The sequence below is a fragment of the Oryza sativa genome, chromosome 2, assembly GCF_034140825.1.
Source record: "Oryza sativa Japonica Group chromosome 2, ASM3414082v1".
Classification (NCBI taxonomy): domain Eukaryota; kingdom Viridiplantae; phylum Streptophyta; class Magnoliopsida; order Poales; family Poaceae; genus Oryza; species Oryza sativa.
The window spans coordinates 18519555-18534132 of NC_089036.1; the positions used below are offsets into that span (position 1 = coordinate 18519555).

The following is a 14578-nucleotide window of genomic DNA, read 5'->3' on the forward strand; positions in this document are numbered from 1 at the left end:
GCAGTGAATACGTGTTTGGCACGATCAAACTAATAGTACACTTGCAACAAATACCATCGCGACAAATATATTTTCACACAGTAGAAAAACTAGGGTTCTAAATCACTAGAGATCGAACCGAACCTTCGTCCCCGGCCGGTGGCCATATATGCCAAAATCCCCGGCAGCTAAGCTAACAAGGTATAGCCAGGTGCGTGCATGTATAAAGCAGAAACACGGCTCTCCAGCCGTACACAACTCTCACCAAAGAGTAACCAACTCCGCAAGCCAGAGGTAACAAGGCGGACACGCCTTCCCCGCCTCGCTACCCTCCAAAAACTCGATCTCTCCTACCACCCACCGCTAGCTTACTGCTGCCGTCGCGCCGCGCGCCACGCAACCCATATATCCTCCTTCACACGCGCGCGGAAGAGAGAAAAAAAAAATCCTATAAACCCGAGACGCGCCGGCGCTCCCTCGCCCACAAAAAACCGTAAAAAACCAAGTACTCCCTCCTCCATCGCTCGCACGCCGTCGCGCGCGCGCACGCACGCACGTCGCCTCCCTCTCCTACACACGCTCGCCCGCCTCTTCCCCGCCAAACAAACCACCCCCCAAATCTTTTCCTCCCTACCCACTATATACGCCAAGAAAACGCATACAAACAACTCCTCTTCTTCTTCCTAGCTTCCTCCCCTTCCTCCTCCTAGTTCGTGGACACTAGTACGATGGTTGGGCCGATCGTGATAGCGTCGGCGGGGCTGGGGATGCTGGCGGGGGTGGCCATGGCGAACCGGACCATGGGCGGCGGCGGCGACGGGCGGCAGCTGCCGGCGGCGTCGAGGTGGGACGCGCGGCCACGGTGCGCCACGTGCGGCGGCAGCGGCCGCGTCGACTGCCTCTGCAACCGCTGGTCCGACGGCGACTCCGGCTGCCGCACCTGCGCCGGCTCCGGCCGGATGCCCTGCCGCAGCTGCGGCGGCTCCGGCACCGGCAGGCCGCTCCCCGCCCGCCTCATCGCCCGCGGCCACCACCACCACCACAACCCGCCGCCGTCGTCAGCGCCGGGACGAGGCGGTGACTACAGCTGATGATAGCCAAGCCAAGAAGACAAAAAAGTATATATATGTACATGTCCATATTCATGTGTGGATCTTGATTATATATATACATATATGTATATATGTATCGATCTTCATCGTCGATACTGCTTGCTCATCTACAAGATCGACTATGCATATGTTCTTGTGTTGTTCGAGTTGGGATTGTTAAGTTGAATTTACACAACTCAAGAAGATGTGGGGAAAGAAAAAGGAGCTGGGGCGAGAAGCCGACAACTGCAGGTTCATCAAGTTAGAGGCCATGGAGAGATGAAGATAGGGGGATAGCTAGCTAGCTAGGCAAGTGATCAGTTTTGTTGGCCAAGGGAAAGTTGTAGTTCATTGTTGTGGCTGTAATATATATGCATAGAATTCGTTATTATAAAGATTAATTTCCAGATTTGGATCTTCATGATGAGCTCTTTCTTCATCTCCTTGCATATATATAGGTGGTGTCAATTTCTTGTTCAGCTTATAGCATATGTCATCTACCAAATCTTTCTGCATATAGTGCATATGCTAGGTGCATAATTTTCTAATTAATCCTTGTACTTGCACCTCTAATATGTGTCTGTCATCTACCAGATCTTTCTGCTGACTTTCTGCTATACTGTAGTTTTACTGCGTAAATTTGCAAAAGTTCAATTTCTTGTGCCTTTCAGGTGACGCACAGAATTGTTTTTCTAGTACTCCTTATGAATGCAAAGATCTAAATTGTGTGCCTACAGAGATCTAACTAGTACGAGATTGAGGGTTCACCATCTCTCAGTATTTTTAAACTAAACTATAGCTAGAAATATAGAGCTTGATCATGACATGTTTAGCATGTGTAAACTTGAAAAGCTATTTCATAAGAAAATCTCAAAGACCACATAGAACATTACTATACAATTTTGCATAAATTTCCCAGCAAGAGCTCATGCAAGTCGGAATAAACAAAACCGTCGGCACAAACTATCCTTTTTATATTTTGAAATTTGGATTAATTAATTATAGTCACCTTCTACAGAATTAAATACACACAAGATTGACTATTCATATATATAGTCGCTCGTTTTTTTAATGCATGTATATCTTTTATTTATTTGTGGTTGAAACAACTCATGGATGACGATCGCCAGCATGATGAAATTAATGAATAATAATGAAAATTATAAATGGGCAGTATGGGTTGGAGATCAATGAATCATCAGCAACACTTGGATGGCTACAGAGAGCTAGCGATGCACCACGAGATTTGAAGGAAAAGATCCCGATAGTATACCTGCATATAGATACAGATATTGTAGGACAATCTCTTGTCGGAAGCAACTTGTTCTCTGTCTGTGAGCTGATATTTGGTCCCCTCTTCCTGGTGGAGTTCAAGAATACGAAAAGAAAAAAGATCAGAGCTGGAGGCGCTTGTGAGCCACACGTTGAATGGATAAGCTAAGCTAGGTGCGTGCCAAATGACAAGAATTGTGTAACGAAATTATACAGGGATACATGACAATATATAGATGCAGAGTGTGTGCGTCTATAGCGCTCTACATATACTAAAAATTTCTTACAAACTTTTTACTGATGAAAAATCTCAACCGCTTGATTAAATCAACTGGAAGTTCTAAAAAGTCAAGAATTAATTGCAACATGACCCAATAGCATTAACTTGTACAAAGTTAGTACAAACAGTATAGTACGTATATCTTTTCCCATAATTTTTTTGGAGGAACCTACAATAAATTGATATTAAGAGAATTTGTACATCATATATATCATCTTATAGGTATATATACACTTTCTAACGACTGAAAAAATAAACAGCCTTAATAGAACTCATGGGCCGGGAATTATACTGATGGTCTAATTTGATCACAATGGTTTTTTTTTGTTGTAAAAGGTTTTAAAATTTTTATGGCATATATAACTAGTTATAACATCTCATCGATCCTTTCTCACCGTGTAAATGTGTAATGTTTTCATGTCAACTTACCTAAATCGATCCTTTCTCACTGCAGTCCCAATCAAAGCTAGCTAACTCTGCCAGATCTTTGGGTAGCTAGTGTGAGTTTGATTAGCTAGCTGCAGGCTGCACGGACGAGTGTACTGAGACATGTTGAGTAAGCAAACATGTACGCATGGCCGGGCCAAGCTTGCACTGGAGGCAAATTAAGAAGAGTTTCTTTTTTTTTTCCTTGTGGTTTTCTCTTATGTTTTGAGACATGTAGTATAGTTACTATCCTGTAAAAGAAGAAGAAAAAATTGTGGCCTTGCCTTTGAGGCTTGGACCGCGGCCGGATAGTGAGTGTGTACGATGCATCCATACTAGAACTCTGTCTCTCGACTAATCATTTTTTTCAAAACAAACTCCACTAAAAGTCTAGAACCATATATATATGTAAGGAAAAAGTCCATATATATATATATATATATATATATATATATATATATATATATATATATATATATATATATATATATATATATATATATATATATATATATATATATATATATATATATATATATATATATATACCATTCTCTGAACATGTCAAAATATGCAGGAGTAGGAGCAAATATAGCCGGCACAAGGAAAGAGATTGATGGAGTTTCGTCCCTCGGCAGGCAAAACATGTGTGTATATATGCAGCTGCAGGAGAGCAAAGCTCAAAGCCAAAACTAGGCCGGTTTGTCAACTGTTACAGGTGGGCAGGGTTTTCGTTTGTAGCTGAAGCCTTTGAAGGCCAGGTTTGACTTTGCTGTGGTTGGCCGCTGGACGGCCGGGTCGTCAGGCAACCTATAGCCTTGACACGGTCTTCACCAATCGAAGCACTGCACACCGACCGGTTCGTCGTCATAACGTCCCAGCATCGATGGATGGATCGATCGATCTGTCCAATATTCTTTTATTCATTCACTCATCACTCATCCACCGAGCTAGCTACTGGGGTCACTGCGAATAGTCGTATGCCGACTTCATTATATTACCCTCGCCATCACTTTGCTTTCAGAGTTTCAGTGATCTACTTTTACGGTCATTCTCAAGCATAGAGATTTTGTTGGCTACGGAGTAATCGTGATGGAGTAAATTTATCATTTATGGCGCTAGCGATTTATCAGGTCAGTTGTTCTTTTTTTTTTAATCTGTCATACTCTATAGGCTATGTAGTAAGGTTGTGTTCCTACGTGCAACTTTGTTTTAGCTTTTCGCTGGTTCGTAAAATGAGCTGAGCAACAATTCTTTCTTAGTTAATGTTTATTGTTATGTAATATATGATAAAATGAAATATTTAAAATTAGAAAGGTGAAATAAATAAGATATGGCTCGTTAACGAGCCTAACGAGGGCTACTCTTTTAGTTTATTAAGGCCAACGAGCCGAGTGAAACTGGCTCGTTAAGATATCGAGCTTAAATTAAACTGAGCCTTAACGCGAGCCGAGCTAGCTAGCTTGTTATCCAGTATCCACCTCTAACCAAGAAGAAAATAATTTTATTTTATTAATAGATCCAAGAATAAAAAATAGTAATCATAAAATTATATATATAATCTATGCTAACATTTCATTTGTTTCACTACTTATTTTGTTAATTTAATAATATTGAAATTCGAAATTAATAACTAGACAATTCAGAATTAAGATATATCGATTAGTACAATGTTTGGAGTCTAAACTATAGTTTTTCACTAATAGAAGTAATAATTATGCAATTTAAAATTAGTGACTTTAAATTTTGGAATTAATAAGTATTGTTGGAACAAAATCCAACAACAATACAAAGTGTTAGAAACATTTGGGGTGGAGGAAAGGAGTAGTGTAAGATGCAGCTAACCAAGAGACTTCTCGGTAGCAGAAAACTCCATTATACGGTATAACTGTTGACCCGAAAAACACACATTAATTGGCCTGGGAGGTCTGCTTAGCTCCTGTGCAGGTCTAAAAGTTGATGAGATGAGGGCGTGCCAGTCAGTTATTCTGCAACTGACAAGATATCAGTAGATCAAATTGCTGATCGGCTGAGAAGCCGATGGAGTAGTTCCAACCAATGCCGATTCCAGCCGATATCGATATCAGCCGATAGCGATAGGGTTTTGAGTTATCGGCTATATGTCAAATGTATATAATGATATGAAGGCAATCGACTGATGATAATATAATATAGCAATATAATCCAGTAGAAACCAATCGGCTAACAATGACATGATAGAATAAGCACTGATCCGACGGCTAAAGCGTACATCGGCTGGAGGTCTGATGTCATGAAATCCACAAGATTAGATTAAATAGTGAAACCTTTGTTGCGATCGGCTAAACCCAACTTGTATGTAATCCTTATAAGCCGATGCAACGTCCAGATAACTTATCGGCTAGCACCCCGATAAAACACTAGCATGAACCTATCGGCTTTACAAGATTCATATTATCAATAACAATATGGTAGGTCGAACCTAACCGATGCAGCACGAGATTGTATATGATAATCTAATACTCGATGAGCCGATAGATCTATCTAATGTGATGGATATGACAAATCTATTTAGAACAACATTATGATTGTAGAGATATATCGGTTAAGACAGAAGATCGGACCTAACCGAGACAGTTCCAACTAAACCGATGCGTCACTAAAAACAATGTAATTAGAGATAGAATTGAGATATCAGGTAGGCAAATATATCAACCAAACCAGAGCGATCCAAGAGATCGAAGCGATGCAGCCTTGAACAACACCAATGTAGCCAACAGATTCACCAGGGCCGGCGGAACGTAGGACTTACCCCTTTGCCGGAGATCGAAAGCCGATGCAGCCCCGCGTTAGGTGCCAAGTTCCGTCGGATGATAAGTAAAAACCTCGGTAAAAAGGGTGGCGATGCACCGAGAGTAGTTTTTATTGATCGAGAGATTGATAGATTACAATGACCCCGGGTGAACATATTTATACCCATAGGGAGATACCAGTCCTTGTCGGACAAGAAATAAACTAAGGATAAAAAGGAAAAGATAAAATCCTTATAGGACACTAAACACACTTTCCTAAAGATAAAAGGAAACTAACAAACTATTCCTAATTAATAGATAACTTGCTATGCCGCATACTCTTTGAACTCGGTCTCTTCTGGATAAGATTCCTTTAGTAGATCAATTTCCTTAATCGAATATAGCAAGAATCCGACAACTGACGACTTGATAACTCTCATCGGCTAATCTCAGGACTTCGAAGCCGATGATTACTCTAGGCTTACCAAATTTACATTATTGCTTCTAACCAATGACCTTATTACCTTAAGACATTCGGGCAGCTTGTCTAGCTGACAGGTGGGGCCCTCTTGAGGGCGCTCTATTACAAGCACTAGATGTTTAAACTAGGTCCATCATGATGATGGGCCAACTAACTATCCAGGAAACCTGAGCTGGATTCTTGAGCTTTTTGAGGTCTTCAAGGCCTCGAAGTGAGGCGGACGGTTGGTGGGAGCATTGAATGCTTCCAATCTTTGTTACTAGTTAAACCGAAGTCCTTGAGGTTCAGTTCCCTTGTCCTCAATCCATCTAGAAGCCATTCGAGAGGTTGGCATCGAAAGCACTTGGGGGCTGTTTGGTTCCCAGCCACACTTTACCATTACTTGCCAACAAAAGTTGCCACATCTTGCCTAAGGTGAGGTGATCAAATTGTTAGCCACAACTTACTAAGCCTAAGGGAATCTTGCCACACTTTTTTGAGCTATTGACACGTGGGACCCAATTTGTTGGAGGGGAATCTTGCCACGACTGTGGCTACAACCAAACACCTGTCAAATTTGCCTAACCTTAGGCGTGGCAAACTGTGGCAAAGTGTGGCTTGCAACCAAACACACCCTTGATGCTGCAAAAAAGTGATACCTTACGACCCGCAGCCTTCACACCGGGCTCCACGGAGTGCCTCAGGCCTCTCCGGAGGATCCTTACTGTTAGAGCGGAGACAGCTAGCTAGGGGATCTCCTCTGGCCTTCCCCCAACAAGTACCAATTTACTTATAATTGGAATTTATATTCAGTATATTGCTTAATTAATTTAATATTTTTCAAAAAAATAGAATTAATAGGTACCCATCGATCTTACTCCATTTGCAGTCTCGGTTATAGCATATTAGCAATTTTGAGGATCTAATAATTAAGAAATTTGAAGTTAATAAATATCGACTTGAGGCTTTATTTTGGTTCATTTAGTAATGTGATTGCGCCAACGTGAGGTGCAAAGGCTGTAATGTTTCTTCCATTATCTAAATATTTGACATGTATAAAGTCAAAAGTTTGACATGTATAAAGTCACATCATCAAGAAAATATTAGCCTTTGGATTTTTCTCATGCTTTGATCTCAACCATTCATGTCTCATGTTCATTTACAACCCACTTAATATAGTTATTACTGTAAATCTCAAAATCCATTAAAACCATACATGTCACCTAGATAAATTAATTATAGCCATTGAATTCTTCACATGTTTGGTACATAACAATTTGTGTGTAATATACACTCGCAATTCCACATCACCTATTATCAAGCTTAAAATATTGTCCTTTTACATATTATAAACTATTTTCTTCAATGTTTTTTAAGTATTTCTAAATTTTTCCACTGCAATGCGATGGGTAACCACTAGTATAACATATTTGGTCACCGGCTCACCGCCTTCGAGTGATTTGACGGGGAACATCTTAAGTGAAAGTTGAGTAGTAAGCTATTCCATCAAAGATATCCTTTGCTCATTGCTCGGTGCTTTGGGTTTTATATTGTATTTGATATTTTACATGCTAGATCAACAATGAGGTTGGATGGCTATGGTTATTATTTGAGTTCTATTTGAGACCCTAAATTGGAGTCTACCCTTCCTCGTTATTGTAAAAGAGAAGGCAATAAACGGAAAGTCTAATGCGCGATCGATCACTACCACGATCGGGTAGCGATCACCACCTCTCCCCCTCCCTCCCTCCACATTTCCTTTTTTGGCACCGCATTACTTTCCTATTTTAGTAAATTTATGCACCTAAAGTTTATACACCTAAAGTTTATAGACCCAAAGTTTATAAATGAAAAGTTTATATATCCGATTCAAATTTAAATTTGAATTCAAATATTTTTTATAGTATTTTTATACATTTAAAGTTTATATACCTGTTTATAGACCTAAAGTTTATAAGTCAAAAGTTTATATACCCGTTTCAAATTTGAATTTGAATTATATCCGATTCAAATTTGAATTTGAATTCAAATATTTTCTATATATAGTATTTCTATACATCTAAAGTTTATACACCTAAAGTTTATAGATCCAAAGTTTATAAGTCAAAAGTTTACATACCCGATTCAAATTTGAATTTGAATTATATCCGATTCAAATTTGAATTTGAATTCAAATATTTTCTATATATAGTATTTCTATACATCTAAAGTTTATACACCTAAAGTTTATAGACCCAAAGTTTATAAATCAAAAGTTTACGTACCCGATTCAAATTTAAATTTGAATTCAAATTTTTTATATATAGTATTTCTATACATAAATTTTTTTATTTTTTTTACTGTAGTAAGAAGAGAAGAAGAGTAGGAAGAAGAGGGGAGAGAGAAGGGGGAGTAGGGGGACGGGCGGGTGATCGCTGGGCATTAGGCGTGCCCGGCAATAAAGCACACTAGACTAGCTAGAGAGTCCTTAATTCAGATGCAAATACCAAATAATTGTTGTAACCTCGTTAGGAAACAGAGGTATCCAAGTACCCCAACATAACCTTATTATAGCATCGCAAGTAGCACAGCAGCAGTCGCAGCCTTGCATAGTACACTACTACGGTACACGCACACATGTTCCTTCTATTCTGGAACACTACACTAGCTAGAGCTTTGCATCAGTGCACGCACACACGCAGCAAAGCCCGAGTAAAGTGGCCAAGTACTAGGTCCTTACCCAGCTTGGAACGTTCCATCCTCCCAGCTTCTGATCCTCTCCTCCATCTCCTCTCTTCTGGTGTCACACGTGTATTATCTCTGGTTCTCGCTACATGCATGTCTCCAAGCTTGTCACTCTCTCTCTTTCACAGGGTTCGTTTTTTTTCCTTTTAAAGAGAAGTCTTCACACCGTTTTTTTTTAAGCGAATGCATGGAGGCTCTGCTGCTCGATCGGTTTCTCCATGGGCTGATGTACTGGGAATGGTCGATCACAAGTTCACAACCCAGACATGGGCTCTTTGAGCTAGTTCCTCGGCCCAACAGGAAGATCCATAGCCGGTTCCTCCATAGCCCGCTAGTACATCGCGCAAAATTTGCGGGGGAATCAAACCAATCTCACTTCACTTGCATGGTTTGGAGCATCTCCAACAGAATGGCCAAATGGCTCTCCAAGCCAAAATTTGGCTAACTTGGGTAAAAAATGTGCTCCAACAGACTTGCTAACTGGATGGCCAAGCTATTTGGCTGGCTAAATTCCTCACCACACTAGCCAAAGTTGGCCAGCCAGGAGGGCTCGCCATCGGTGTGGGTCCCACACCCTCTCTCCTCTCTCTCTCTCTCTCTCCCTTTCCCCATCCCATCTGCTGCTCCCTCCCTGCCCGCCGCGCCATCCGCCCGGTGCCGCCGTCGCCGTCCTCCCGGCACCGCAGTTGTCGTCCTCCCGGCGCCACAGCCGTCGTCCATGGAGCCGAGTGAGAGGCGGCGCAGGGAGAAGATGCCCGTGGGGTCGAGCTGCACGGTTTGGTGGACCATGAGGTAGCGCAGCTCCTCCTCGAGAAGCGCCATGGCAAGCTGCACGACGACCCCGGTGGAGGAGGAGGACTCCTCGCCGCTGTAAGATCAAAGTGTGTTTTGATTCTTATTCTGTGATGAACAATTGGCATATGTGATTATTGGTTTTGATATTTGGAGATTATCGTCGAAGTGGTTTTGGAGATAATCAATTTTCAGGTGATGATCGGATTCACTGTTATTTTATGTGTCCAGTCCGACCGGGCGGAGGTTGCCGGTCAGACCGGCGCTATGTGTGCTGTCAGACCGGCCCGGCCCGCGGTCTGACCGGCCGATGCTGTGTCGGTTTCGGTTTCGGGTTGTTTGTTTGAATATCCGTGATTGTTTCATGGTTATGGCTTCTAGATGGATACTATACGTATGTAATACTGTTGTTTGCTAACAATAAGTCAAGTTGGGGATAGCTTGGTCTTGGAATATGGTTTCTTTGTTTGTTTCATGTGTAGGTGACTCGATGCCTCGGGAGAGTATTTGCGTTGATAGACCAGGAGTCGGCTTGGTAAGAAGATGTCCGTGGTGGTCAGATATCATGCGGGATACTAAGGCTAGAGTTGATGCACGTGGTTGGTGAAGATTCCATATGGCATACGATGGAGGTATTGTGTGCGTATGGGATACGGAGTCGAATTTGGAAGGAGTCCAAATTTGGTACGATTGGTTATGTAAAGTTTGTGTCTTGTACTATAGGGTTTCCTAAGGTGTTTAGGACTCTTACTATGAGTTTGGTTCATGGCTTTAGGCTGCCTACCTCATGTATAAATAGAGGGGGAGCATGAGGCTTCCCGGTATCGCTTTTGAGAGCAATTGAGTTGCTAGTTTAGTTAGGGTTTCGAGTTTAGTCGAGATTTTTGTAAGGAGTGCTGTTGGTGCACTTTGTAAACACAGAGAGAAGCAATAAAGTTGTCATCTACTTTAAGAGTTCTTTAATTTGTGTTTCATCGGGTTCGGCGGTCTAACCAGCGACATACCGGCAGTCAGGCCGGCGGCAGGCGGCGGTCAGACCGACGGAGGAGAGGCGGTCAGACCGGCGGCGACTTCACACGCGGCAGGCAATCTTCAGGTGGCTGGACCGACGGATCAACACCAGTCAGACCGGCGGCACGAGCTCGGTCAGACCGGCGGATCAACCTCGGTCAGACCGATCTACATCGAATTCGAAGGTAACTTTTATTTCCACTAAAAGTTTAGGTTTTTGGGTATATCAACCATTCACCTCCCCCTCTGGTTGGCTTAGTTCTTGTGATTCGATCCTATAGCCGCCACCGTCGCTGCCGCGCGCGAGGAGCTCGACGGCCGGTGCTTTCTCTGAGCTAAGCCAAATCGAGTGCCAAGTCCAAGAAAGGCACGAGAGGAGGAGGAGGAGGAGGAAGAAGAAGAAGAAGAAGAAGAAGAAGAAGAAGAAGAAGAAGAAGAAGAAGAAGAAGAAGAAGAAGAAGAAGAAGAAGAAGAAGAAGAAGAGCAGTCAGGGCACGGGGATCAGTGGCACGCCAATGTGGGCAGCTTCTTCTTCTTCTTCGATGCAGCATCTGTTCCTGCTCTGCCGCCTCCTGGGGTTCTGCTTTGTGTTCACGGCGAGCCAGCAGCAGCAGTCGGACTCGTGCAGCAGCGCCGGCGTCGCGGTCGCGCATCTCGCCTTCCGCTGCCTGACCGTCTGGAAGCAGGAGGACTTCGTCCTTCGGGTGTGTATGCTACTGAATTTTGCAGTCCTACCAGTTATTGGAATTTTACTGCGTACCAATTTCATCTCGGTGAATTTTTTTATTTTGGATGTCATTGCCAATGCACGCCTGTAGAGTGCAAATTAACAGGCTTGGTAGTTAAATAGATTAGAGTTGAGTAATTAACAGGCTCGCGCGAGGTGCCGCGCCGTCGACTCGCGCGGGAGAAAGAGGAAGAACGGGAGAGGAGGAAGAAGATGATGCAATTGACATATGGATAGAGAGGCTGTTGGAGCGAGTAACTAGTTTGACTAGCCAAATCAGATGGAGTGTTGACTATAGGTGTTTGGAGAGTCCGATTTGGAGAGGCTGTTGGAGATGCTCTTATATTTGCATTTCATTTTTGAAAGTTTTTTGGTAATTTATTCCAAACAATGGGCTTCAAACATCTATTCGGCAATCATGGGCCTTAAAATGGCCCAAGTCCTATTCACGAGCGGAGATAAGCCTACAGTAGCTTGGACTTGAGCCTTAGACTTGGGCTTGAATCCCCTTAAATCAACAAGCAATTTTTTTTTGAGAAAATCAATAACTCATTAGTTGAGCTATACTTGAGCGCTAGGCTTTAATAATTTCTGGCTCCACCACTAGTCCATTTGTTATGTGAATGAGCCGATCGGTTCAATCTGTGCTGGTTCGATGGCTTTACAAGAAAACCGTCCAGTTTAGCTGGCTCATAAGACCGATTGGCTTGGTCTTGTGAACAAAGTGAGTCATCAAAGGTGCTAGTTTTGGTTTTTCCAGTCCAACGGCCGGTTCAGTCCCATCTTCTTTACTATGCTCTCTTTCACTCTTAACCACCTACTCCATCTCAAAAGAAACTAACCTACGCAAGGATGGGACACTTCATAGTATAACGAATTTGGACATGATCCCATCCTTATCTAGGTTGGCTTTTTCTGGGACGGAGGGAGTATCATTTAATTAGCTATGACTATCTATAACATTTTCCTTTCATATATTAGTTTTTTTTATTGTAATTACTTTCTCTGTTTCACAATGTAAGTCATTCTATTATTTTCCATATACATATCTATCTAGATTTATTAACATTAATATGAATATAGGAAATGATAGAATGACTTACATTGTGAAACGGAGGGAGTATATAATTTCTTTTGGATGGAAGGAGTATTGTAGTTCACGAGATGTTAATTCCGAGATAGACAGACAGGAATGAGGGGGCATGGTCCACGGTACTGTGCCATAAGCGATCGCCAATTCCAACAAATGACAGACACTAGAGCAAAAATAGTGCTCACTGTCTTGTCCGTACCGTCCGTGGCAAAAATAATATTCTCTGTCGATCTATTGCAACACGTCAGGGCAGAGGGCAGGAAGAGCTATAGCACTGGCACTGCATGCCACAGCCGGCAGGTGCAGTAATCCACTCTAGCTCGCTCGCTCTGATCTCACCGTCAGATCGCAAAGGCGAAAGTGATGTTTGCTGTGCTGATCGATCGACTGTCCGAGCGAGTGCATAGTGTGGCCGGCTGAGCCGTTGGGTGGGCACACGGCCGGCCTTATCATCTTTTTGTCTTTGTGGCAATCGGCAAAAGACCATTTCTATGCGTCTCCACTTTGACTGTTTGACATGAGGCACCGGCGAAATTCTATGTCGAATCCCTGAATCATCAACTTGGTGATGTGCTGGTTGATTTTTACAAGGAAATAAATGCATGGGTACGTACGTCTTTCAAGTCGTCAGTAAATACCTTGTACATATTCATGTACTTTCTCTGCCCACAAATATATATAACGGTCATCTTAGAGGGCGACACGGGCGACAACCCTCACCCTCGCCGCCACCCCACCCCTCTCTCCCTCCCTCCCTCACTATCGCCTGAGCAGGCCGCCGGAAACCGCGCGGCTGCAACAACGGCAGTGGCTGGGCCTGCTTCACCACGAACTCACGGAGGATGCGGTCGGTAGTCGGCCAGATCCAGGGGGTGTTAAACAACCGAATGGATTGGATAGTGTTTCAGATAGAGATGATCCTAGTGATAGGATTAGATAACAGATGTAATCTTGTAGTTTGTTTTCTGTTTCCTTTCTTCTTGGTAAAGCTGTAACAACCACATGTAATCGCCACGCCTGGGGACTGTTCCCTGCTATATTAACACGGAACCGTGGTGCTGAGAGGCATCCACGTTAATCTCACTTTACATGGTATCAGAGCCATCTTCCTCTCCTTCCTCATGGCGTCATCCTCATCTGCTGTTCCCTCTGCTCCGGCGCTCTCGCAGCCGGTGACAGAGAAGCTGTCCCGCAGCAACTTCTCGCTGTGGCGAGCTCAAGTCCTCGCGACACTGCGGGGAGCCCAGATGGCTGGGTTCCTTGATGGAACCAAGGAGAAGCCATCTCCGACTATGATCGTGAAGAAGGACGAGAAGGACGTCACCGTCGTCAATCCTGCCCATGCTGAATGGGTTGCACAAGAACAACAGGTGCTAAGTTACCTTCTGCTTTCACTCTCACGAGAAGTTCTCTCCCAGGTTGTAGCTGTCAGCACTGCCGCTGGCGTGTGGGAGGCAATTGAGGGCATGTTTATGTCCCAGTCCAGGGCGCGGGCCATCAACACAAGAATGGCTCTCGCTACAACGCAGAAAGGCAATCTTTCCGTGATCAACTACGTCAACAAGATGCGCGGCCTAGCGGATGAGATGACCGCCGCCGGAAAAAAGCTCGACGATGAGGATCTAGTATCCTACATCCTCGCCGGGCATGACTTCGATTACGACCCAGTGGTTTCAGCGGTTGCAGCCCGCGTGGAACCAATCTCTGTCTCAGAGTTGATCACTCAACTGATCAGCTTCGAGCAACGCCTGGAGCTTCGTCAAGGGATGGCACAGGCGAACGCCGCCATGCGTGGGCGCGGCAATGGTGGACAACGTGGCCGCGGCCGCGGCAACGCCAATCCTGGTGGACGCGGCCCTGCTCAAGGTGGTCGCGGCGGGTTTGGCGGCAATCAAGAACGACCCAAGTGCCAACTCTGTGGCAAGCTTGGTCACACAGTGATCAAGTGCTTC

The 14578-nt window shown here is 43.7% G+C and overlaps 1 protein-coding gene and 1 non-coding gene across 2 annotated transcripts; both read left to right on the top strand.

The window, feature by feature from the left end:
* Positions 1 to 227: 227 nt before the first annotated feature.
* Positions 228 to 1491, top strand: LOC4329439 (uncharacterized). The gene has a single exon (XM_015767893.3). The coding sequence runs from the start codon at positions 708 to 710 to the stop codon at positions 1068 to 1070; it is 363 nt and encodes a 120-aa protein (XP_015623379.1). The 5' UTR covers positions 228 to 707; the 3' UTR covers positions 1071 to 1491.
* Positions 1492 to 14230: 12739 nt separating this feature from the next.
* LOC112938018 (small nucleolar RNA Z247) lies at positions 14231 to 14369 on the top strand. Its single transcript, XR_003241066.1, has one exon. It is a non-coding gene; the product is annotated as a small nucleolar RNA Z247 (small nucleolar RNA).
* The last annotated feature ends 209 nt before the right edge of the window (positions 14370 to 14578 follow it).